This window comes from Meles meles, chromosome 10 (genome assembly GCF_922984935.1).
Source record: "Meles meles chromosome 10, mMelMel3.1 paternal haplotype, whole genome shotgun sequence".
In the NCBI taxonomy this organism is placed as follows: domain Eukaryota; kingdom Metazoa; phylum Chordata; class Mammalia; order Carnivora; family Mustelidae; genus Meles; species Meles meles.
Genome location: NC_060075.1, coordinates 95,972,855 through 95,998,108, shown reverse-complemented (window position 1 = coordinate 95,998,108; position 25,254 = coordinate 95,972,855). Strand labels below are relative to the sequence as shown.

Here is a 25,254-nt window from a genome sequence, read left to right as displayed (position 1 = left end):
TACACGCAGGTCTCAGAGGATCTCGTCAGGGATCAGGCCAGAGGGAGAGGCCAGCGCTGGACCCAGTGTCTCTCAGAGTGCCCAGTGGGAGGCCAGAGGCCAACCGCTGCCACACTAGGGGACAGGCTCCCCTCCACCGAGGCCCCCGGGGGTTGCAGTGCGGACCCCGGCAGACCTGGGTTTGCAGGGTTGGAAGGGGGGGTCCCGAGAGCCGCTCATACCTGTGCGTGCCAGGGAAGGGCAGGCACCGTCCCAGAACCTTTTGGGGGGCGGGGGGCAGGGGGCTGCTGCACCCAGGGAAGCCCCTCCGTGGAAGGCAGCTGGGCAGGTGGGCAGAGTCCTGGATGCTGGACGGTCTCGCTGGGACGCCAGCACTCACCGTGCCCTTCACTTGGCATGTGGCCACAAGGGAGCCGACCCCCAGGGCCACAGGACAAACCACACCAAGACCCCCCCGGGTCTCGGGTCCTGCCCTGCAGGGCACAGACACACTGTGCTGGGAGGCTTTGGCTTCGTGTCCCTGCCCAGAAGAGACAGGAGGGGGAGGGACACTGAGCTGCTCCCCTCTCCACCCCGCCTCCCTCCCCCAGCCTCTCGCACCTGCCTCACACCTGCAGGACAGCACCCACGCCTCGTGCCCGAGGCAGCTCTAGCAGACTGACCTGGATTCTGCCCTGGACACCGGTGCTGTCCATCCGACTGGCCACATTGACCGTGTTTCCCCAGATGTCATACTGTGGCCTTCGAGCCCCGATCACCCCGGCCACCACAGGGCCAACGTTGATGCCTGGAAGACAGCCACGGTGTGCCGTCAGCACCGGCAGGGCTTCCGGGGGAAGGAGCTGCCCCTCTCAGGGCCATGGATTCCTGGGGTCACCTAGCCCAGGTCCCCTTCCTGAAGTAGGGACCCACCTCATTGGGAAGAGGGGGCCCGTGTCTCAGTGTCTGCTTACACATGAGCCCTGGGAGCAGAGAGCGTCCCGTTTCCTGGACCAGCAAGCCCGCAGCCAGGAAGCCTTTCAGACTGCGGAACGGCAGTGAGTCCCCCCTCAGTCCCTTTCCAGGAGGCACGGTTGCTCCTGATGGTTTCCCGGGCTGCCACCCTGCAGGGCATTCAAGGTGTGGGGCCCACAGCTGTTCAGTTATCCGGGATCTCTGAAGCAGGGAGCAGAGGCCCCGTCTCTTCACGTGGCTCAGGGCCCAACTTGCCAGAAGAGCACCAGTCACCCCTGCAGCCATCCCACAACGGGGCTTCCTGGCTCTGCTGATGCCACGTCACGTGTCGCCTTGTTCTGCTCCCATGCAGACTTTTCCGGGTTAGGCACGGGTGCTAATGAAGCCGGCGGCCACTGGCCTCATCTGTGCCTCAGGCCCGGCGGCGGGATGGCCCTGGGGTTGAGCTGGGGACCCGACAGGGGCCTGAGCGGCTGCTCCCCCCACACCACCACCCCCAACCCCGTGGCTGCGGGGGCGTGGACCAGACAAAGCCCACCTGCTGGGCGGAAGGGCCTGGGCTCACACCCCACCCGGTCCCTGGGCACAGGTAGTGTCTGTTCCCAGCCCATCACTGCATGGATGGCGGAGCTCCGGTCCGAGGACAAAGCCAGAATGCGGCTCGCAGGCCGGGCAGGCCTCAGACAGAGCTGTGCTCGGAGCCTCAGAACGCCTCCGGCTCTTAGATGTTTCTCTGGACACTAGACGTCTGAATTCTAGAACCACCTCTGGGGGCATTTTCCTCCAGCCGCATGTGGCAGAGGTGTCTCGAGAGCTGGACGGTGCCCCTTGGGGTGCCGGCGCTCCGAGGCAGGGTCCCTGTGTCCCCACGCCAGCCCCTGGGAGGCCCCACCCTCCCTCTTGGGCCATGGAGTAGGTGGGGGCGGGCAGGCCCCCAGCCCGGGGGGGCGGGTGGGCGCAGGGTGCCGGCCCGAGTGGTGGCCACCCGCAGCCACGTACCGACGCGGAGCACAAAGTCGTTGTAAGACTGGTAGTTGATTTCGTCCAGGACGTCAAACATCTCAATGGCGAAGTCGGCCAGTGTGCTGAGGTGTGAGGAGATGCACTTCTTTGCCTGTGCATGAGCAGACGGAGGTTACCATGTTTGGGGTGCGAGGGCAAGGCTGACAGCCAGGGATGCTTGGGAGGTGCCCTGCCACCCCCGCAGGGGGTCAGGGACCAGACCCTGCAGGCACAGCCCGGCCCACCACCTGCAGGCTGGGTGCTGGCTTAGGGTCAGCCCCTCAATGGGCTGGACACCCCTGCAGACAGGAGCAGGGGGTGCCATGGCCCGAGGTGCACAGGGAAGCAGGGCGGTCTCCCCTCACGCAGAGCCCATGGCTCCCACTGCTTTGTGCTGCTACACGACCTCTCTCGCACCAAACGATGACAACCGTCCATTGTCTTCTTTTGGTAAGAGTCCTGTCGGCTGCCTCCCTCACATGGTTCCCCTCCCAGTCACCTCCTGCATTAGGACCTTCCTTACCACCGAAGCACCCACAGTGACCCACAATGGTTAAATACTACAGTTCACACTGGGCTTGGAGGTATGTGTGTACATCCTGTGGGTTTCCACAAGCGCAGAATTTCGTGCACCCACAACTGTACCACAACACAGAGCAGCTTCACTGTCCCTCACCCCGTCCCCCGTGCCCGTGTGTTCATCCCCCTCCCCCAGCCCCCTGGCAACTCCCGATCCTTCGACCATCTTCACAGTTGTGCCTCTTCCAGAACGTTCCATAACTGGAATCCTATAGCATCAGCATTTCCAGATTGGCTTCTTGCCTCCGGAAAATGCATCCAAGTTTCCTCCACGTGTTGCCATCATGTGACACGTCGTTCCTTTTCAGCACTGAATAGCGCCTCCTTGTCTGGGTGGACCACGGTGTGTTAGACACTGGTGGCTTGCAAGCTTCTGCAGTCCTGAATACAGCCACGGTAAGCACCCAGGTCACGTACTGTGTGGATACATGCTGTCCGCTCCTTCGGGTAAATGCCAAAGACTGTGATTGCTGGATCGCAGGGTTAAGAGTTTGTTTCATTTTGTAAGAAATGGCCAGACTGTCTTCTAGACACACTGTGCCCCTCTTCATCCCCACCAGCCATGGGGGGCTTTCCTGTCACTCCGCATCCCGCCGGCGCTGGGTGTCCCAGGGTTCTGGATGCTGGCCATTCTGATCAGTGTGCAGTGAGGTCTCTCTGTCTTGATTTACATTTCCTTGATGACATGTGACACAAAGCATCTCCCTACACTTACCTGTCACGGGTACCTTCCTCGGGCAAGAGATCTGTTCAATCTTTTGCCCACTTTTTAATCAGCTTGTTCGTTTTCTTATCACTGAGTTTCAAGAGTTCTTGGTATCTATTTTGGGGCCCAAAGTGTGGCTTGAACTCACAACCCTCAGATCAAAACCCGAGCTGAGATCAGGAGTCGGACACTTGACCGACTGAGCCATCCAGGTGCCCCAGGGGTTCTTTGTGTATTTTAGATCCAAGTCCTTTATCAGATAATGGTTTGCAAAGATTTTCCCTTGGTCTGTGGATTGTCTTTTCATTATAGTATCTCTCACACGGAATTTTAAATTCTTAATTACATCCAGCAGAATGATGCTTTCTTCTGCGGATCATGCTTGCGGTGTTGTATCTAAAAACTCATCACCAAACCCAAGGTCACCTAGATCTTCTTTTACTCTCTCTTCTAGGTCTAACACGCCTGCCTTTTACACAGAGACCCAAGATCCATTATGAGTTAATTTAGCACATCCTGCGTTAACATCCGGCTACACAGACAGATGTACGGGTGTCCCAGCACTGTGTGTTGATGGCTACCTCTGCTCCGTCTGCCCTCTCGTCGGGGATCTGTTGACTCTCCTGATGGGTCTGTCTGGCTCTATCCTGTTCCATCGATCTAGCTGTTTGTTCTCCCCCAGCACCACACTGTTTTGATCACGGCACCCTTTCTGGTTGACCTTGAAGTGGAGTGTCAGCCTTCCAACCCCGCTCTGTTCTACTGTACTGCATCAACTTACTCCGGGGCTTTCACCTCCAGGTAAACTCCGGAGCAGTTGGTCAACATCACAGAACAACCTGTTGGACTTTGGAGTGGGACTGCGTAAATCCGTAAGATCGACGGCCACTACTGACCTCTAGACCATGGGTCTTCCAACGTTCAGAGGAACATTACGTCTTCACTTACTTAGATCTTCTTTGATTTATTGCATCAAAGATTGTTTTCCTCCCAGAGATAGCGTTGTAGCTACTTTGTTAAACATGACCTAGTATTTAATTGGGGGGGGGGGGCTACGATCAATGGCACTGTGTTTTTAACTTCAAATTCCACTTGCTTATTGCTGGTGTGTAGGGAACTGACTTATCTGTTAATCTTTTTTTCTACTACCGCCTTAGGGTTACTTATCACATACATTTTGTGGATTCTTTTTCACTTTCTACATAATCATGTCATCTGTGAAGAGTGTTTTATTTCTTCCTCCCCGGTCTACATACATTTACTTCCTCTTCTTGTCTTAGGGCACTAGCTAAGACTTCCAGTACCAAGGTCACATAGGTGTGATGACGGGGCATTCTCACCACATTCCCGACCTGAGGGGGAAGCTTTGTTTCTCATCACATGTGATGGAAAACTACCGGGCTTTTGTGGATGTTCCTTGCCAAGTTGACAAGGTTCCTATTCGTAGAGTTTGCCCACAGTTGTTTTTTAAAATCAGGAAGCGGTGCTGGATGTTGTCAAGTGACTGTTCTGCAGGAATTTACTGACATGGTCACCTATGATTTCTCTTCCTTATCTGGTTGCCATAGTAAATTTCATGAACTCACTTTGAAACATTGCACCAGCTTTGGTATCTTGACATCCAACTCCAACTTCCTTGTGCTCTACTGTTTTCATACAATGTTGGATTCAACCTGCTAATGTTTGTTGAAGACGTACCCATCTCTACTCATGAGAAATACTGACCTGTGGTTTTCCTTCCTTGTAGTTTCTTTATCTGACTTTCTTATTATTGTAATACTGGACTCATAGAATGAGTTAGAAAGAAATGAGTTAGAAAGTTCCACTTTCTAGAAGAGATTTTTAGAGAACTGGTATAATTTCTTCCTTAAATGTTCAGTGGACCCATCTGGATCTACTCCTCTTTTGGAAGGTTACTACTTATTGATTCCATTTCTTTAATAAGCATGGGCCTGTTGAAATTTTTAATTTTCCCTTGTTTGAGTTTTGGCTTTTAGGGAATTTTTAATTTCCCCTTGTTGAGATTTTGGCTTTTAGGGAATTGGTCCATTTGATCGAAATTATGACACAGGTGGGCACAGAGTTGCTCATAACATACTTTTTCATGTTTTGGTTCAGTACAAGTGGCCCATCTTTCATTTCTGATATTAGGAATTGTGTTTTCTTCCTTCCTCGGTTAGCACAGCCAGAGGTTATCAACTTTATTGATTTCTCAAAAGCCCAGATTTTAGTTTCCTTGAATTTCTTTTTTTTAAATATTTTATTTATTTGTTTGTTTGTTTGTATATTTTCAGCACAAGCAAGGGGAGGGGCAGGAGAGAGACTCTCAAGAAGACTCCATGCTGAGCAGGGAGCCCAACGCAGAGCTGGACTTCACAGCCCTGATATCATGACCTGAGCCAAAATCAGGAGTTGGATGCCTCATCGATGGAGGCACCCAGGCGCCCCATCATTGATTTTCTTTAGTGCCCACCTATTTTCAATTTCATTGATTTGTGCTCTGATTTTTTCCCTCCCCATTCTTACTGGAGGTTTCTATTGTTCTTTCTGTAGTTTCCTACAGCGCGAGCACAGATGACTGCTTTGGGGTTGCTCTTGTCTTCTAATATAGTACTTCAGTGACATAAATTTCTCTCGAAGGGCTGCTTTTGCCACATCCCACAGACCTTGATAAATTGCATTTTCATTTTTATTTAGTTCAAAACATTTTTAAACCTCTCCTGAAATTCCTTCTTTGACCCATGTCATCTGGACAAGTGTTGCTTAACCTCCAAATATTTAGGAATTTTCAGAGTATCTCCCCACCGATCGACTTCTAGTTCAATTCCATTCCAGTCTGAGAACACACTCTGTAGAATTTCAACAGTTTTAAACTTGTTAAGGTGCGTTCTGTGGCCCAGGATGTTGTCTGTCTCGGTGACTGTCCCACCCGAGTTCGGGAAGAATGTGCGTTCTGCTGTTGTCGCATGGAGCCGCCGGTAGGTGCGGATTTTATGCAGGCACCTCGTGATGCTGGATCTCCCCATGACTGGGAAGGGTGCTGACGTCTGCCACCATGACAGCGGGTCCGTCTGTCGCGCCTCACAGTCCCATCTGTGCTTTGCCTTGTGTACTTTGACGTGTTGTTGTTAGGCGCGTCCATGTTAAAGACAGTTACGTCCTCCTAGGGCACTGACTGCTTTACCATCGTGCAGTCTCCCTCTTTATCTGATCATTTCCCTTGATCTGAAGTCTGTTTTGTCTTAAGATTGCCACTTAAATTTTCGTTTATGTGTGCTGGAATACGACCTCCCTCTACACCCTATATTCTTAAGTTATCTGTGTCTTTATATTTAAAGTGTGTTTCTTGTGGCAAACCTAGTCAGGTCTGTGTTTCTGGCCACTCTGTCAGTCTCTTTTAATTGGCAGATTTCCTTTCACATTTAAAGTGATCATTGATAGAGTCGAATTAGCATCTCCCATATTTATAACTGCTTTCCATTCATTGCATTTTTTTTTTACATCTATCTTTATTTTCTTGCTTTTTTTTTAAGGGCAACCTGAGAACTTTATTCACAATTCTGCTTTGGGAAAGGGGACACTCCATGGTGCTGCACTGGCAGGGCTGGGGTGTGGCTGGTAGGGAGGAGGCAGGGCCAGTGAGGAAGAGGCAGGGCTGGTGAGGGAGGGTCAGTGGGGCAGGGCAGGCCAGAGCAAGCCCCCTGAGACTGGCCTTGGGGCTGACTTTCCATGCGACACAGTCTGGGGAGGGTTGGTCCCTGAATGGACAGCCCACAGGCCACTGTCCTGACCCGATGTTATAGGGCAGACTGGCGCTCAGATCAGGGAACATGCACAGAGTCCCAGAGAAGTCTGGGCAGAGCTGGGACCCAGTTCCTGGGCAGCAAAGCCCCGGACATCACCCACCTTGGATCCGGTCGTGGGCACTAGCCCCACCGCAGCCATGTAGGTGCTCCCGATGGTCTTGATCTTCTCCAGGTCCTTGTAAAAGTCTTTGTCCATGAGCTTGGTATAAAACACAGAACTGTTAAACATTACGTAACATCCAAGAGAAGCCACTGTGGGTGCAGCCCCAGGGCAGACGGCGAGCCTGTTTTGGGAAGCAGCGTGTCTCTTACGTTGTGGGCACTGGACAAGGTCTGGGCCGATCTGAGGGGCTCCCGCGAGGGCGTGGGAAAGAGGAGCCCAGGAGGGACAAAGCGGAGCACCCTGCCCTACAGCAGTAGCCCGAGACTCACCCTGAGGAGACGCCCTGGGGCAGGGAGCAGACCTCAGGCTCCTGCCCGCCCCTCTCCTCCATCTTGGAAGTGAAGCCACCAGCCAAGACCAGCCTTTACTAATTAGGGGAAAGGAACCAGCGCCCCCCACCAGAACTCAGTGCCTGCAGGCAGCAGAGGCCTCTCCTGCATGGTCAGGGTCGGTTTGGATCCCCCCAGGGGACAGAATACGCGCCCCACCTCAGGTCTGTGTGCGGGGGACGCGCCACGCTGGGGGCCACGGCTCGGTCACCTCGTCAAAGTCAGCGATGATCTCGTTCAGGAGGCGCAGGCACTCCACACCCATGTTGTTGCCGTCCAGCTCGATGTAGAAGTCGTCAAAGTTGGGGATGGAGGCAAACATGACGCCCACCTGCGAGTAGGACTGGTAGTACAGGTCCTGGGGGCAAAGGTGAGGTCAGCCTCAGCGCGGGGCGGCAGGTGTGGGCAGGGGAGGGGGGCGGCGGGTGAGGACGCGGGGGCTCTGTGCCGCCCCAGGAGCTGGGAGCTTCTGGGTAAAGCCGGTCAGGCTGAGCCCTGGGCCCTGTGCCTTTAGGATCAAAAACGCTGACCAAGCCTCTTTGTACTGAGTCGGCGCGTGGGAGCCCTGCTCTGCGGGGGCTTCCTCTCTCCCTCCGCAGCAAGCTCGGACCCCCGGCTGCCCTGAACGCGGGTTCCTGAAGCCCATTCTCCCTCCATGCAGGGTGGCGGGTGCTCTGCTCTGTCCCGAGACCGAGAGAGGGGGCTTCCTCCCCCGGAGCCTCCTAGTGCCCGAGCGGGTGGACACAGGGGGCCCCGCTCAGCCTCAGGGTGGCCCAGGCTCAGAAGCAGCCATGCTTGGCAATTCCAAGTAGAGACGTGATGGGAGGGTCCCCCCGGGTGGGCGCCCAGCTGCAGGCAGCCCCGCCTGGCAGGGCGGGAGGCCGTGCCCCGCTCACCATGTTCCGGGGGTTGGACATGAGGAAGTGCTGGGCGACGTGGGCCGGCAGGAGGTTGAAGAGGATCCGCTTGTTGTCCAGCTTCACCCTCTCCATGTCGTCCCTCTCCTCCTCTGCCTGGGGGGCAGAGCCTCCATCACCCACGTGGCCTCCTCCCCTCGCTGGGCACCCCCTGTGACAGACTGCCCCAGACCAGGCGGACCCCGAACCGACCCCCAAGCCGGGCGCCTCATGGGTATCTGAGTTCCTCGGCATCACAGTCTCAGCAGAGCCCGGAGTCCAGCCCGACCCCCACCCGGGACATCAGACGGGGCTCCCCAGTCCCTGACTCCCAGGGGGACCCCCAACACTGTCACTGCCTTCAGCCGGAAGCCTCTTAGGTCAGACCCCTCGGACCCCTCACCCCTGACATTTCCCCTTGGCGGTTTTCTGTCTGCCGACCCCTACCTGATCCTTGGCAACAAGTCCCTACTTGCCCGTGCCACACCTATGCTGATGGCTTTAAATGACATCTGCCCCACACCCGTCACGGGTGCAGCTTTCCTACAGCACCCGGCTCTTAGGGCGCCGGCCCATAATCTACACAGGCTCGTCTCCACACCCCGCCCCGGGCAGAGTCCTTGCATCGCCATCCTGGGGGCCCAGAGGAGCCACGAATTTCTGGGTAAGTCCCCACCCCGATCGGTTGTGACTTTCAAAGGACAGTGGGAGGTTCACCCCATTTCCAGGGTACACTCCCCACCGCCTTCTGGGACCCCAACCCCTGCAGCACCTGAGGCTCCCCCAGGCAGCCTCCAACGTGCCCCAGAACATTCACAGGCATCTGCCACCTCTGTCAGTCACTCAGGCCGCCCAAAGCCAGGCAGCCAATCCCATTTCCTCTAGAATCTCCGCACTGCCAGCACCACTGACATCCTGGGCCCTGAGACAGGGAGACCTGCAGGAACCTGGGGTTGGGACAGATACATCACCAACGGGACTCAGCCAAGCACAAACTCCCCGGAGCAGGTGGTGCGGCCCAAGGGGGCTCTCCCAGGGTATGCTGTTGGCAGGTGGAGGACCTCTGGACCACAGGGCCTTTGCACAGACTAACCAAGCTGGCAGCAATGACTCCCGCCCTGCTGCAGCAGCCACACCAGCCCTCAGACACCAAAACCACCAGATGGCCGTCGGTCACTCACCCGAGCTCCCAAACCTGGCACCAGCCCGACTTGTAAAAGGAGCAGTTTGGAGAACATTTCTCGGGCTGCCTCAGGCTTGGGGACATTGGCCTGTGGTGGTGGCAACAGTGACACAGGGATGCCTGTTGGGCTTGGAGGCAACCCTCCCCAGTTCCGGTCCCACTTCATGGCCACGTGACAGGCTCCAGCTTCCTCATCATAAAATGGAGGGAAAATGCTCCATTTCAGGGTCGCACCCTTACTTATCAAGGATTAGGGTGCGTGTAGTACCTACTAAGCCTGGAACTGTCCGCTACTGTTAACTCAGTGCAACTTCCCCCAGTTAAGGTGGGACGTGGCGAATCCCGGCGGCAGAGCAGAAGCCAGGCACAAGGACAAGGAAGCCTGGAGCACAGGGGACGGCGCGGCCAGGATGAGGGGCGGGGTCAGCAGCCCTGGGCCTCCTCTGGGTGCTGTGCTGGGGAAGGCAACAGGACGGGCTGTGTCCCCCTCGCAACACGCCATCGGACAGCAGGGGACATGGGAGAGGGAGCCCAGAAGCTACAAGACTGAGTGGAGACGAGCAGGCCCCTGCAGGAGGGAGGCTGCAGCCATGGGAGAGAGGGAGGTGCGAGAAGGAAGCCGGAACCTCTCCCTGGACACGTGCACGTCTACCTCTCAACGCATGCACACCGACAGATGCAAGAGAAGCTTTCTGCAGGGTGAGATGAAGAGGAAGTCCGTATTTTTAAGGGAGCGGTTTTATTTGTTAACGGCACTAGAAATTTTGCTCTCCCCCAAATATCGTTAGTGGTAAGGTTCCTTTAAAGAAAACAACGCAAGTGAATGCACTTGAACTTTGCAAAATAAAGAATCTTGGTTTATCGCTTTGTGATCAAAAGATTTGGTTCTAAGTCCGGTGTCTTTCAAATGACCTGGAATTCACTGACATTTATTTCCATCAGAAGAGTAAAAAAATTACTGTTTTTTTTAATGCATCTCCACATGCAAAGGTTTACGTGATGTGTGTTGGTTAAGTGTCCATCTTCTTACAAATTAATCAGAAAAAGCTGTGTTACTGTGTTTTTTACAAATACGAGAAAACCCACTGAAATTCTCTTTTTGTGAGATTTTCCTACCAACCCAGAAACGCTAAGTACGGGTGAGAAAGAGCTGGTGTGGGCGGTACACACTGTCCCTGTCACCGCGTGAGAGACACAAGCAACATGCTGTTTTCAAGCTGTCCCCTTCGCAGCGCAGCTCCTTTCAAAAGGCGTTTGCCTTCCGTGCACAGGCACAGTGGGAGGTTTCAACATGATTCTCTCAAAAACCGGCAGGATGGGCAGAAAGTCTGTGAGGGACTGGGGGACTAAGGAACGCTCTCGGCCGGCCTGATACTTAAAAACCCACCACCCAACAGCGAGAGAACAGAGCACGGACCATATAAGAATGCTCAGGACACTTAAAGGATTCAAGGCTACAAGGCATAAGCTCTGATAACAATATAACTAAGTAGAAAGTCAAAAACAGGAAGATCTGGGAAACCTTCGAAAGAAGAATGTATTTCTTTGAAACTTTTGGTCCAAAGAAGACCTTAAACGCACACACGCGCACACACACACACAAAACCAAAAAGTCCTTGAATCAAAGGAAAATGAAATGACATACAATGTCAAAATTCATGGGATTAAAGCAGCTCTTGGAGGAAAATGAATAACAAAACCCCGGAATCAGAGAAGATACAAATCATCTTGAGAAACTAGAAGAGCCAAGTAAACCCAAAGTCATCAGAAGAACATAAAGAGGAGAGTGGAATCCACTGAAACGGGAAACTCAAAAATAATAGGAAAATCGGTAAAACCAAATGCTATTTTTTTTAAGATTTTATTTATTTGACAGACAGAGATCACAAGTAGGCAGAGAAGCAGGCAAAGAGAGAGGAGGAAGCAGGCTCCCCGCCGAGCAGAGAGCCCGATGCGGGACTCGATTCCAGGACCCTGGGATCATGACCTGAGCTGAAGGCAGAGGCTTTAACCCACTGAGCTACCCAGGCGCCCCTCAAATGCTATTTCTTGAGAAGATCAGTAAAATGTATGAACTTCTGGTCTCACTGATCAAAAAAAAAAAAAGAGTCTACATAATTCTGCTTCAGCAGGACAGAGGGGACGTCACCACAAATCCTATAGATGGCAAACGGGTAAGGACGGAAGGATAAAAACCATTTTGTGACAACAGAATGAACAACGTTCAGGGAACAATATAAATTTCCAAAGAAGCCTCGGAAAGAAATGGAAAACCTTGATAGCCCTTTACCTTTAGAAACACTGATTTTGGTTAAAATCTTCTCACCCTGGATACATACAAACAAATCCAAGCCCACGGGCTTCACAGCCCCAAACATCTGAGGAAAAAATGGTACCAACTCTATGGACTCTTCCGGAAACCCGAAAAGGGAGACACACGTCCCCACTCTTGAGGCCTGCTTCACTCGGACCTCAAAGCCCTGTCTGCCCTCCAAGACTACAGAACAAAAACACTCATGAACGGGGATGCAAATATTCTTACCGAATTTTGGCCAAGTGAATCCAACAATACGCAGAACCGTTCCTACATCACACACACGCTGGGCTGCCCTCCACTGAGCAGCACCAATATGGCGCCAGGACCAATAGGAACCACCCTCCCAAGTCAAGCATTCTCTGGTACAGACATCCGCTGCCCTATTACCATCAAAATTCCTAGGGAGTCCAAAGAAAACACAGTTCTGGAACAAAAGCACCGTGACGGCCACACAGAGAGAGGCAAGCCCGACCACGCAGGTTTTTGTGGCCAGCCCAGGGTCAGTCACTCATTAATCCCTCAGCTCTGGCCTGGTCATTTCACAACAGTGTGAAACACCGTGATGCCTGCAAGACAGAGGGCAGACAGGCGAAGTGTAGAAATGGCCTTGTTTTGCTGGGTTTACGGGAAAGTGAGTTGGCATTTCTTGTTATGCATCCTTGGAAAAACACGTCTGTGGGCTGCATGTAGGCAACCCTTCCCGGTGACACGGAAAACAGAGTAACTAAGACACGTCCTCCCCCAGCATACGTGTGTGTGTACGTAGACACACGCAGATACACATATGTCTGCAGAATAGACGTGTGCGTACACACGCGTGTGTCTTCCCTCTTTCATTTGCCCAAAGTAACAGAATCCTCCTTCGGAATCTTGGATACGCATCCCCAAGGCCTGAGGTCCTTGGCCGCGACCTGTCTTTGCCAGGAAGAATTGGACCAGCCAGTGCAGGCGGGGCGTCCCTGGAGGTGAGCAAGGCAGGTCCCGCTCCACGGCCCGAGCCCACCTGTCCCACGCCAGGCCTGCCACCAACCCCGACCATGTGGGAAACTACAGTGACCCTATCCTGCCCTGGGATGAACAGTTTACATGTCACCTGGACTGGGCCACAGGGTGCCCAGACGGCCTGCGAACATTATTTCTGGGGGGTCGGCGCTGGTCTCGGGAGGGATCAGCATTTGTACTGCTGCCTGAATGATGCAGACGGCCTTCCCCGGCATGGGCGACCTCACCCCCCATTTCTCTGGGCTTCCCCTGTTCGGTGTTGGGCCGCAGGTGTCCCAGTGCCCTGACCCCCTGTGAGGTCCCTGGCTGCACACCAGGCTCCCGGGGTGAGGAGGCTCCCACCTGCCCCGGACCCCACTCAGACCCCTGGTCATCCCAGTTCAGTTGTGTCCCAGCCGGCTGGGTGCGGGCCCCACACATCTGTGCACCGCTCCCCACCTGCAGGCCCCACCCCCCGAGAACAAACACAATTCCATGTCCCCAACGCTGCAAAGCTGTTTCTTAATACATTGGAAGAAGAAAACCCTGGAGGGCTAACACTCCCGGGCCTCCGTCCTACGGCATGCCTCCTCCCCACGCCGAGACGGGGGAGCCGAGCAGAAGCAACCTGCCCAGCGTCAAGAAGCTTGCATGTGGCACAGAAAGTTTGAACTTGGCCCTGAAACCCGGATGGCCTCCCTGTTCAAAGGCTGAGGACGCGGCAGGTGACGAGCGGGTCTTGGAGACACCAGCCCCGCGTCCCAGGAATGGCCCAGAAGTGCCCTGGGTGCTGGTCACTTTGCAGGTGGGTGGAGCGAGCCTCCAGTTGTCGTCACCTCCCTCCTCGGGGACCAGGGGCAGCTCCCGCATCTGCACTCCCCATTCCCCTGGAGGCCTCTACTGCCAGAATTTGCCAGCGCGCTTGCAAATGATGGAGGTTCCCGCCCTCCCCCACCCGCAGACCCACTAAATCTGGGGTGCACGGTGCAGGCGTCGGTGTTTTCCAGAGTTTCCCATGACCCTGAGGAGACCCGCTGTCACAGGCAGCCCAGCGAAGGCGGAGCCACTCTGCGCCGCTGCCTCAGGGGACGGAATGCCTCTGGGGATGGGGAGCTCACTGCTCGAAACACCGCCACACACAAGTGCCCGCCGGGCAGGGCCCACCAGACGGTCACCAGCTGCCCAGCACTGCCTGCCCCTGGGCCCGTTCTCCTCCCGGGCCCCAGCCCTGCCTCCTCCACCCACACGAGCCCTACCCGCTCCCGAGGGGCCCCTCTGTCACACAGCCCCCCACAGGGCAGAGACAGCGCATCGTGCCCGCGCCACCCACCCCCCCCATGGGGCAGAGAGGGCACGTCTTGCCCGAGCCACCCACCCCCCTACGGGGCGGAGAGGGCGTGTCTTGCCTGTGCCGCCCACAAGTAATCCAGCCGCAGCTTGACGTCCACCTGCCGCGCGTGCAGGGCCAGCGTGCAGGAGAACAGCAGGACAGCCACGATTGGCTCGAAACTGTGCCCAGAGACCGCGCCGCCTCTGCAGGGCACAAGAAAGGGAAGCTTGTCAGCACGGAGAGCCCCAGACCTGGTCCTGTGCAGCCCTGGATGCCACATTCACCAGCACCTGCCACGGACCCAGGCTGGAGCCACTCTCACCGGGAGACCGGGGCCCAGACGGACACATGGAGAAGCCACAGAGCCCAGGTGCTTCCCGACCGTGCGCCGGAGCAGGCAGGGCCCAAGCGGGCGCACGCGACTCCACCCAGGTGTGTCCTGCTGGGGGAGCGCACCTACCCCGAGGCCCGGGTGTACCCGCTGAGCTCCAGGACCAAGATGTAGGATGCCGTGAGCACGAACAGCAGGATCATCTTGGGCAGCGAGGACACCCGCAGGAAGATGGCCAGTGGGAGGGTGCCCACGAGGCCGCACAGCAGGGCGTGGGGCGCCGACTCGCAGGGCGCGGCGGGCAACAGGGCGTTGCGGCCGCTGGGCGCCAGGACCACCAGGGACCCGTTGGGGCTGGAGCTCCAGGTCCAGGGAAGGCAGCCCACCTGGAGGGGACAGAGGAGTGGGGAGACACCTGCTTAGGACCAGCCCACCCTCCACCTCCAGCCCGCTACAGCCCCTGGCTTGGGACAGGCACCCCAGGTGACCCTCCCAGGTGACCTGCCCCTAGTGACCCGCCCCCCCACGTGACCCACACCCCCTACCCCCACCCCAGGGCCTCAAGAGGGCCTAGGACCCTCCCTCCTACTCTGCCATCCAAGCTCCTCACAGCGGGGTGGGCAGGGCCAGGGGCTGGAGACCCCCGATGTCGTCCTCAGACCACCAGCCTCCTCTGGGTGCCCCCGCTCCTCCCCTATTGTTACTGTAGCTCCACCTCCCCCCTGGAACTCTCTCCCCACCTCCCTCCTGGCACTCTGGCCCCAGTCTGTCCTGCTTCTCTGCAGAGCTTCCATCATTTGCACGTGTTAAAGGAGCTCGGTGTCCCTGCACCAGGAGACGGCCGCCCCCTCGACCGCCCTCCAAATCTCACTCCTCTCACCCTGCTGCAATGCTCACCACACAGCCTTGGGCCACGGAGTAGATTAGGACCACGATGAAAATACACAAGACGGTGCGGATCTGGATGGTCAGGCATCCTGGAAAACACTGAACCACACAAAACGTTACTGTAAAAACAGGCGTTTATGAACAGGCACGAAGCAGACGGTGCAGAGCGCCCTACGAGCGGCTGGGACCCCGGCGCGGCTCCCCTCCTTGCCAGTCCTGGGCTGGGCTCCTGCTTCCCCTCCCAGGTCAACGAACTGCCCACATTAAAAGAAACAAAAACAAAGGTCTTTAATTAAAAAGAACCCCTCCTGCTACCACGTACCCCACGCTGTGACTCTAGCGCTGAAAGGAGCACAATCAGCCAGTGTGACATTTTTGTCCTAGGAAATCCTTCCATCCCAGAAATAACCAGAATTTACACTTATTTAGGTCTTCTTTTATCGGCTTCAAGTACACTCTATCGTTTTCTTCACAGAGGCTTCGCAGTCATTTTTGTTATGAGAAATTTTATTTAACCCATTTAAGCACATTTTGCAATATTCAACAGGTGACCTCATGGGTAAAAGAGCCAAGTTCTTTTCAGAGTCACACTCGTGAAATTTGACACAAAAACTTAAGTAAAGACGGCAGGGAGTCTGCACAAGGCACTCACGAGACCCGCAGCCAGCCAGGGTGCCCAGGGCACCGTGGGGCTACCTGCCTCCCATCGCCGTCTTCCCGCAGGATAGTGAGGACCCTGCTGTCCCCAGTCTGCAGGTGAGCAGACGTGGCCCCGCCAGCCAGCCTCCCTCATTCCGTGGTGCTCACACAGTGAACTGGGTGATGCGCTGGGATGGGACACACACGCACGCACGCACACACGCACCTGGACCCGGGTGACGTGCAGGTACAGGACACAGGCCACCAGGAAACAGATGCAGAACACCAGCAGCAGCAGGACAATCACGCTCCTAGGACAGAAGCCACAGGTCACTGTGGGCAGGGCCAAGCGTGGCGTGCCCAAGGAGAGCCTGTGATTCCAACCCCTGAGCTCTCCGCCATGTCCCTTCCTGTCTTTGCCCCAACCTCCCTCCGGCTAGGTGCACCGTGAGTCCTCCCTCCCAAAGGACAGGCCACTGTACACTGCCCTCCCTTTGGATGTCATCTGGAGCAGCTTTTCTAGAAAAAGCTCAGTCCCCACACAGGGCCAGCAGGTGGCCGCTGTGTTCCCAGGTCTGGGGACAGGGCAGCTTCCTGTGCTTTCTGGAAACTCTGGAAACACAAAGGGGAGAGACTCCTCTAGGGAGGACTTGTCAGGAAAGTGGTTTGTCCGGAAGGAGAGTGGGTCTTCCCACCGAACTGCCAACCAAGCTCACTTTGACTTCGGATAACCGAATGTCATTAAGTTCCTACACTTTCCTCCTTTTCCAGAAGCCGTTTTTTCTCTTTTTCACGTGTCTGCAACAGATGCACACCCAGAATCCCGTGTGCTTTTTCTCCCTCAACATCAGTCCAGGAGTCGAGTGTACCCGTGGTGCGGATGGAAATGCCACAAACGGCGGGTGTCTTAGGATTGTTCGCCTGACAAGGGACAAGCGGGAGCGAGCGCCCCACACACACGGGAGGCGGCGCAGCTGGCTGGCGCCATCCCCGCAAGTGGGGACCACGGGGGAGCCGGCGGCGGACCCAGAGGGGGGTCCCGGCCTGTCTCCCCCCACCGCGGGGCCCACTGCACTTACTGCGGGATGATGAGCAGGTAGATGAGGCCGAACACGGCGGCCAGGACGAGCGCGAGCACCACAGCGCAGGTGAAGTAGTCATCGGGCAGCTGGTGGTACTAGGAGACACCGGGCCCAGCCGTCAGCGGCAGTGGTGGCCCGAGGCACGCAGGGCTGCCCCGAGCCAGCAGGACAAGCGCGGGGCCGCGGCCAGGGCCCGGCCACCCGCACGCACCCAGGCCGGCCACCTACCTTGCGCTCGCGCTCCGGCTGCTTGTACTTCAAGGTGAGGAGGTCCAGGTCCGCCATCTCCAGCTCCATCTGGCGCGCCTCCAGGAGGCGGCCTATATACCTGTTGACCCGCGTGCCCGGCGCCGTGTGCACGACGTTGGCGGAGAAGGACGAGCGGTTTCTGAGTTTCTCCGACGCGGTTCTCAATGCCCGCCGCTGCGCCACGGAGGAAGGAAAGAATGTTACCCCATCTGCTGCGGAGAAAGCGCCCTCCCGCCCGTGGGCTCGCCCGCTGCAGGCTGGGGGGCCGGGCTCGGGGCTCGGACACGGTCTGGGCTCCCCCACCTGCTGGCGCTGAGATCCCAGGTCACGGAGCCTGTCATCCCCACTGGGACCACCGCGTCTGCAAATGGGGACACGCGACGTTCACGTGGCACCCCGTGTGCATAGAGACGGGACCCAGCGGGGCAATGAAACAGAGGTTGGTCCTTCAAAAATGTCAATAAAGTGGACACACGTCTAGCAGGCGTGACAAAGAAGGAAAGAGTACAGCGCTCACAAACGCGGGAATGGAATGTGATTCCACTACAGGCCGCGCAGACGTCAGGAAGGCAAGGAGGAACTACTGTGAACAGTGACACGCGCTGATTTGACAACTCAGATCAATGAGCTACTCAAAACACACGACCACACCTCACCCAACGCAGAAGAGTATAAGGTTAGTTCTGTAATTACTAAAGAAATTCAATTCCTAACCAGAAAACTCCTAATCACTCAATCTCCAGGCCCATAGGGTTTCACTGGAGAATTCCACCAGACATTTAAGTAAGAATTAACAGCAATTCTATACAATCTCTTCCGGAAGACAGAAAAGGTAACACCTTCCAACGTACTTCATAAATTCGGTGGTATCCTGACACCAAGACCAGACCGAGACTTTACAAAAAAAGGAAGAGTACATGCCATGGCTTTCAATATTGTCCGCAAAACATCAGCAGAATTCAGTAGTGTATGAACAGCGGCACAGGCCACGACCTTTCCTAGAGACGCAAGTCTGCTTACACATCCGTACACCGATGCCTACACCACGGTAACACCCTATTAACCACCAGTTAAAAAATCCCATAGCACCTCAATCGATACAGAAAAAGCACTTGACAAAATCCAATACTCATTCTTGATAAACACGGTCAGACAACTAGGGAGGGAGGGAAATTCCCCAACCAGATGGAGACCTACACAGTCCCAACAGCTAACGTCCTACGCACTGGTGAAAGATGGAACACCTTCCCCCTGACTTTCAGCGGCATTAGAGACCCAGCCACTGCAATAGGGCAAGAAAAGGAAATAAAAGGCAAATACTAGAAAGAAAGAACCCAAACTGGCCCTGTTTGCAGATGACATGATGGTCTACATAGAAAATTCCAAGGGGAGGAAAAGTCCTAGGACACATGAATTCCACAAGGTCACCAGATGCAAGATAAACATAAAAAGTCTATTTACTGGGGCGCCGGGGTGGCTCAGTCAGTTGGGCGTCTGACCTGGTTTTTGCTCAGGTCGTGATCTCGGGGTCGCAGGATTGAGCCCCACATCAGACTCCACACTCAGTGCAGTGAGATTCTCTCCCGCTGTCTGCCCCTCCCCTGGTCCCACACATGCTCTCTCTCTCTCTCTCTAAAAATAAACAAATAAATAAACAAAGATATTTCTTAAACTAACAATCAGCATGTGATGACCAAAGTTAAAATCTAGCGCCGTTTATAATCACGGGCAAAAATGAGGGACTAGATACGATTCTAACAAAACACATACACAACTCGTATGCTGAAAACGTGATCAGTTTTCTCATCACCGTCATCATTTTCGATCACATACTTTCATCAGTATCAGTGACACTCGTGAAAGAAATCAAAGATCTCAGGGCACAGAGGGACACGTGCTCATGGATTAGAAGACATTTTTCTTAAAATCACTCAACCCAAGGTTAGACTTACTGCGTAGCTCCTCTGGAGTTCGCTGCTGGCAGAGGAACAGAACGCACAAGACAGCCCAGAAACAGCCTCCCACAAGTATGGGCAATGATTCTGGACAAAAAGGCAACAGCAGTTCAATGGCAGAAGGGGTAGTCTTTTCCACAAATGGCTTTGGACCAAATGCACGTCCACACGCAAAGAAGTAAACCTTGACCCAAACCTTGCACCTTATAAAAGAGGAACTCAAAACGCACCATAGGTTTAAGTATAAAACAGGTATAAAACAAGTATCGACTCTTAGAAGAAACGTGAAAATCTTCAGGGTTTGGGCTACGTAGAGAGCTCCTACAACACCAAACGCAAACACCGTTCACAAGGAAAAACGTCGGTCAACTGGACATCCTCGCAATTTAAAACGTCCATCCTGTGGAAGACAAACCCCAGGCTGGGAGGAGACACGTACAAACCACACGTGTGACCGAAGAATCGGAACTCCACAGCACCAAGAAATCACTCGAATTAGAAAGCAAAGCAGACATTTCCCAAAAACAGAAGAGAAAACTATGTGCACAGAAAATAAGGACTTGGAAACGACGGCCAGCATGATTAACCACCAGGGACACGCCAAGTAAAATCCTAAGGCGTCACTACACACCTATTGGCACGGCCAAAACGTTCTGGAAACAGTGCCGGCGCCACGGGCTGGCAAGAGAAGCAGGATCTCTCACACGTGGCTGCCGGGAACGTGAAATGGGGCAATCACGCCGCCAACGGTTTGGCGGTTTCTTAAAAAATAAATAAATAAAACAAATAACGAAGACCCGGCGGCGGCACAGCTTGGCATCTCCCCAGCAAATACGCGGTTATGTGCGCGTGAAACTCTGAACGTCAACGGTTACTGCGGCTTTATTTGCAACAGTCCAAGCTGGAAACAACCAAAAGGTCCTTCAACAGGCCAGACCAGTAGTGGGGACCCTCCCCACTGTGAAACGCATCGGGCCACGGCCAGGAGGCAGCTGGGGAGGTGGGAATGGCCTGGACTGACCACCCCCCCCGCCCCTGCCCCAGGCTTTGTGCTGAGTCTGAAGAAAGAGGAAGGTCACAGGATGTATATGGCACTCTAAAGTGTGAGTCTCGGGATGGAGAGCTTTGGGGAGGGCGGTGGTGTGACCCCAGCACAAGGGAGACCGTGGCCATGAAGGAAATGTTCCAGATCTGGGGTGTGGCCGCCAAGATGACACAGGCCAGAGCCACATACACTGGTCACCAAAGCCCATGCTATTGTTTGGGTCCGTGTGGACGCTGGGTGAGCTGCGACCCTGGGGGAGGCCGCCGGGGCCCCGGGCCTCTTTGGGCAGGCTGCCTGGTGCGCATGCAGTCAGGGTGGCGGGTCACCCCTACCCCCAGAAAGCTGCGGAAACGCTGAACAGGTATGGACCTTGAGGCGCCTCCCGCAGTCCCTGCTTGGAAGCAAGCCGCCGGTGTTCTGCGGGCAGCATGCGTTGCTCCCATGCAAACACCAGCCTGTGGACGTGCTCCTTCCCGTTCCTCGGCCCCGGGCTCCCTGGGGCCCGAGAACAAGCCCAGGAAGACCCGCCTGTGCACAGGGCCCACGGAGCCGGCAAACCCTTGGTGGGCTCCCATGAATGCGCCCCCCCAAACCTAACGCATTTGCACACGATAAAAATGCCCACACCCGCCACCTCCCGTGACAGCGGGTCGGGTCCCGTGAGCACCCGGCGTGCACGGAAAGGCCGACGGGCACCACGGCCCCTGGATCTCCACGACGGTGCTAGTTATTCCGGGATGAGCAGGTGTGTGCCTGCCAGCCCCGGGTCTGCAGAAGCCAACAAGGGCAGGGCTGATTTGTGGGGGGCCGCGCCATCCTGGGCATGCAGGGGACTCCGGGCAGCGAGACAGGAGGACCTGCCGCATCCTGACCTGCGGCCTCTTTGATGGGACGGACGGGAGCTGTGGCCACCTCCTGTGGGCGGGATCACGGTCTCCCTCTTTTCCATATTTTTCTCAACATCCCACAACAAACATGTATTTCCTTGGAAAATGATTCAAAATCAAGGTTAAGAGAAAACTGGTGCTCATTTTGCTGTGGAACTTGGCTGCCCAAGTCTTTCTGCACCTGTGAAAGGGAAGGCTGGCGGCTTCGGTGCAGACCTGAAAACCAGGGGCTGTGCAACCGTGAGTGAGCTGCTTAACCTCTCTGGGCTCCAACTTCCTGGTCTGACACATGAGAACAAAGGGGGCCCCCGAGGGGCATTCTCACATGACCTGAGACATTCATGCTTGGAGGAGCTGGAAACACGCTGGCCCAGAAAAACCTAAGAAAGCTAATCTCTCTTAAGTTCAGGCTGCCATGATTGGGGTTTTCTTTGATGCCACGGAGCCCACTGCTGGCTAGCAGGACGTCTGAGCACACCTGTGTGTGAAGGGTCGTCCTTGGGGGCTGGTGCCTGTCTGCCCCTCCACTCCCAGTCGCCCCCTGCCATGGGATGCGGGTGCTGGGAGACACGGGTGGTGAGCTGGGGGATAGGAAGGACGGCTCCTCCTGCAGTGCCCAGTGATGGCCTCGTCTGGGTGGGGCTGGGCAAGAGGGCACTCCCTGGGGCTCGGCTTAGACACGCTGCTCCCTGAGGCAGGAGAGCAGCAAAGACGAGCGAATCTCCCACCTCCCATCCACGACGCACAAGCTGGGGACAGCACACTGTGACGCACGGCCCTGCCCGACACTGGCCCCTCTGGGGTGCAGTCAGCATGTGGCTGCTCCCTCCCATCCTGTACCCCTGTCTCCCTCCCTCCCTGCTCTCCCAGGCCCACTCAGGACCTTGTGGTCGACCCTCATGCTGCAGAAATGCCCCAGAACTCCAGGCCCTGACCTGAAGATATACTTCACAGGTGATATCTAGAAATCATTTCTAGAAATGACGGTCACCCTGGGAACGGGGGGGCTTCCCCACCCAGGATGGGGCGCAGCAAGGGCGAGGCCAGGCCTGGGAGCCCAAGGCCTTGGTGAAGCAGCTGCAAAGTTCCCTCAGTGAGAAGAGCAGAACCTCTTGTTGGAACGGGCGGGACACACAGGAGGGGAGGGGCACGGAGGGCACTGAGAGACCCCATGCCCATGCTCGAACAGTCCTTGCTGAGGCTTGAGAAGGAAGGATGCCACACTCTGCCTGGCTTTCCCAGCACCGTGCACGCTGTCACCAGATGGCAGACCTAGCCTGAGACCTGACCATAGTCAGGGAGCGCCTGCCTGAGCCGGGGTGCCAGGTGGTGAGTGGTGAGCGGTTGACGGCCACTGTGCCCCTGGGCTGACCCATCCAGGACTGACAGACACAGACCTGCCCAGGGTTGTTGGTGGCCACAGGGCTCACAGCGTCCACTCCAGCAACAACTGGAAGCCACATGAGAGGGGCCCACGCGTGACTATGTTGGCAGAGAGGGGAGCCGGCGCTGTCCGGGGCAGAGAGCAGATGAGCACAGGCTGCGTGTACAGCTCGGGCTTCCTGACTGCGTGGCTCAGACAGCGAGAGCAGCTACTCAGCGTCCCGGAGACGCCAGAGGTTCCTGTGCCCCGTCACCATACAAGTCAGGGAGAAAACCCCTGGACGGGCCATCCCAGTAGCTACTGAACGCAGTTCCTGAAATTCCACATCCACTCATCTTCAGAAGTGCAAACACTTGCTCACGTGGGTGGTTGCTTCTGACCAAAAGCGTCACAGTGACAGTCTGCAAAGCCAGAAGGAAAAAGAGTGCCTCTCCTGCTGGTAACAGTTAGTACGCGGTGGAGAAGGAGCCAGTCACGACTTTGACCATGTGTCCAAGAACACCCGAGAGCGGAGGAGGAAGTTACCAGGATGAGTATCGGATGAGCTGAAACGTTCTCTCTGTTAAATTCCCACTGAAATGGTAGAAACGGTGTTTGCAAAGTTGCTGGCCAGGATGGAAACACAGAGGCGGGAGCAGGTGTGTGGACCCGCAGCGCTGGGCACGGCACAGGGAGCTGTGTGGACACGGACCGCACGCTGCTCTCGCGGACCCGGGACCCACAGACGTGCGTGTCCCAAGGTGATCACAGACGTCCGCGAGCTCCGTGAGAAAAACGCTGTGAGTTATTCACGCCACCCGAGAAACAAAAGAATCATAAATGACCTAAACGTCAATGGACGTAGAATCAACACACAGTCTGTCCTCAGGCTGGAGACCCCCACAGTGACATAAACATCATATTTCAGAGGAATATTTATTAATATGAGAAATGTTTGTGATGCCGTACTGGCAGGTGACGAAAACAAGCAACCAAACCACATGTAGGTCATCCCGCTGACTTTCATTAAATCCACACACGGGACACGCGCTAAGCAGCAGGACGGACCAGCCCAGCGCTATCCGCGGGGCCCACCCTGACCACACGCGAGGGCGCCCGCACGGGAGTCAGGCCTGGATGCAGAAGAGCGGACGCAGGGCCAGTGAGAGACCTCGTCCTGAAGGGGATGCAGGCTCTGGGGGCCATGGGGACAGTGTCTGCAGGCAGAAAGGCCTGTCCCTCAGGTCACTAGACGGTCACCTCCCCAGGTGCCCTGACTAGCAGGCCGGCCCTGCCTCTGCGCTTCTCTACCCTGTCCAGACCACCAGCCTTGTCACTGCCCTGTCCCAACTATTGGGGGGCCTCCCATGGTGTAGACACTGCTATCCTGCCCGGTGGGACTTATTTTCAGTCCTCACGAGGAGATGGCAATGAGGGAAGCCGCGGGCCCCCAGCCCACTACCTGGCTGTGCCTCTATCTCCCCAGCAGGGGAACCGCCCAGGCCACGGAGGCTGGGAATGTTGGCTATGGGGGAGGGACCAGACGAGGGGAGAAGCCTGGGGTTCAGGAGTCCCACGCACTGGCAGGCAGCTCACCAGAGGTGCAGAGACCCTCTCAGCTCGGGGAGCTGCATGCAGATGGGGAGCCCTGAAGCCACAGGATGGCTGGGGGGCTCGGCCTTGGACCCTGGGGCACCGGGTATGGTGACAGGGACGATGGCAAGGGCGCACACCTGCACGGTGCATTACACACCCGGTAAAGAGTGAGGCAGCAGGTGTCCCCCAAAGAGGGAGGTTGGAGCACACGGAGATAAAGGAGCAGAGTCTCAAGGTGGGCGGAGCCTGACCTGGGAGCCCCCCCCCCCCCCCCGCACTCAGAGATTCGGAGTGTCAGAGGCTGGGCTAGGATCAGGATGAGCGAGACGGGAGGAAACCTGGCATGGCTCTGTGCTCCCAGGAGGGGCAGGACGGGGGTGAGGGATCCAGCAGCGACTGCAGACAACAGGGAGGGAAGGGGCCACACACACATGTGCATGCATGCACACACACCCATATGCTCAGACACACGTGTGCGTGCACACACGTGCGCACATTCATACATGCACACACATGCGTGCACGCACGTGTGCACACTCATGCTTGCACACATGCATACATGCACAGCCCACACACAGGCACGTGTGTGCACATATACATACATTCATGTGGACACTTGCATGCACAAAGTCGTGCATGCACACTCGCACGTGTGCATCACACTTGTGTACACGCACTGGTGCGTGCATGCATATTTGTACATGCACTCATACATGTGCACACATGCATTCACACACTCATCCCCACCGGCACATGCATGTGCATGCATGTATGTGTGCACTCATGAATGCACACACCCATACACGCAGGCACACGTGTGCGTGCACACTCATGTGTGTACACTCATACATGCACACACTCCTGTGGACTCTTCCATGCATGCATTCATGCACGCAATCACATGTGTGCCTGCACCTGTGTGTGCCCAGTGATACATGCATGCACATGGGAGCACACTCGCATGTGCACACTC

General features: G+C 55.9%; 1 protein-coding gene across 1 annotated transcript in view; it reads right to left on the bottom strand.

The window, feature by feature from the left end:
* ADCY1 (adenylate cyclase 1) overlaps positions 1-25,254 on the bottom strand; it is an 89,033-nt gene that overhangs the window by 8,718 nt on the left and 55,061 nt on the right. Inside the window, exons 9-19 of the mRNA XM_046020936.1 lie at positions 17,415-17,609; positions 17,184-17,281; positions 16,331-16,415; positions 15,475-15,564; positions 14,707-14,963; positions 14,323-14,449; positions 8,436-8,552; positions 7,751-7,897; positions 7,148-7,246; positions 1,954-2,068; positions 663-787 (exon numbers count right to left, since the gene is read on the bottom strand). Coding sequence (XP_045876892.1) covers positions 663-787; positions 1,954-2,068; positions 7,148-7,246; positions 7,751-7,897; positions 8,436-8,552; positions 14,323-14,449; positions 14,707-14,963; positions 15,475-15,564; positions 16,331-16,415; positions 17,184-17,281; positions 17,415-17,609 — 1,455 coding nt within the window. The remainder of the gene's footprint in view (positions 1-662; positions 788-1,953; positions 2,069-7,147; positions 7,247-7,750; positions 7,898-8,435; positions 8,553-14,322; positions 14,450-14,706; positions 14,964-15,474; positions 15,565-16,330; positions 16,416-17,183; positions 17,282-17,414; positions 17,610-25,254) is intronic.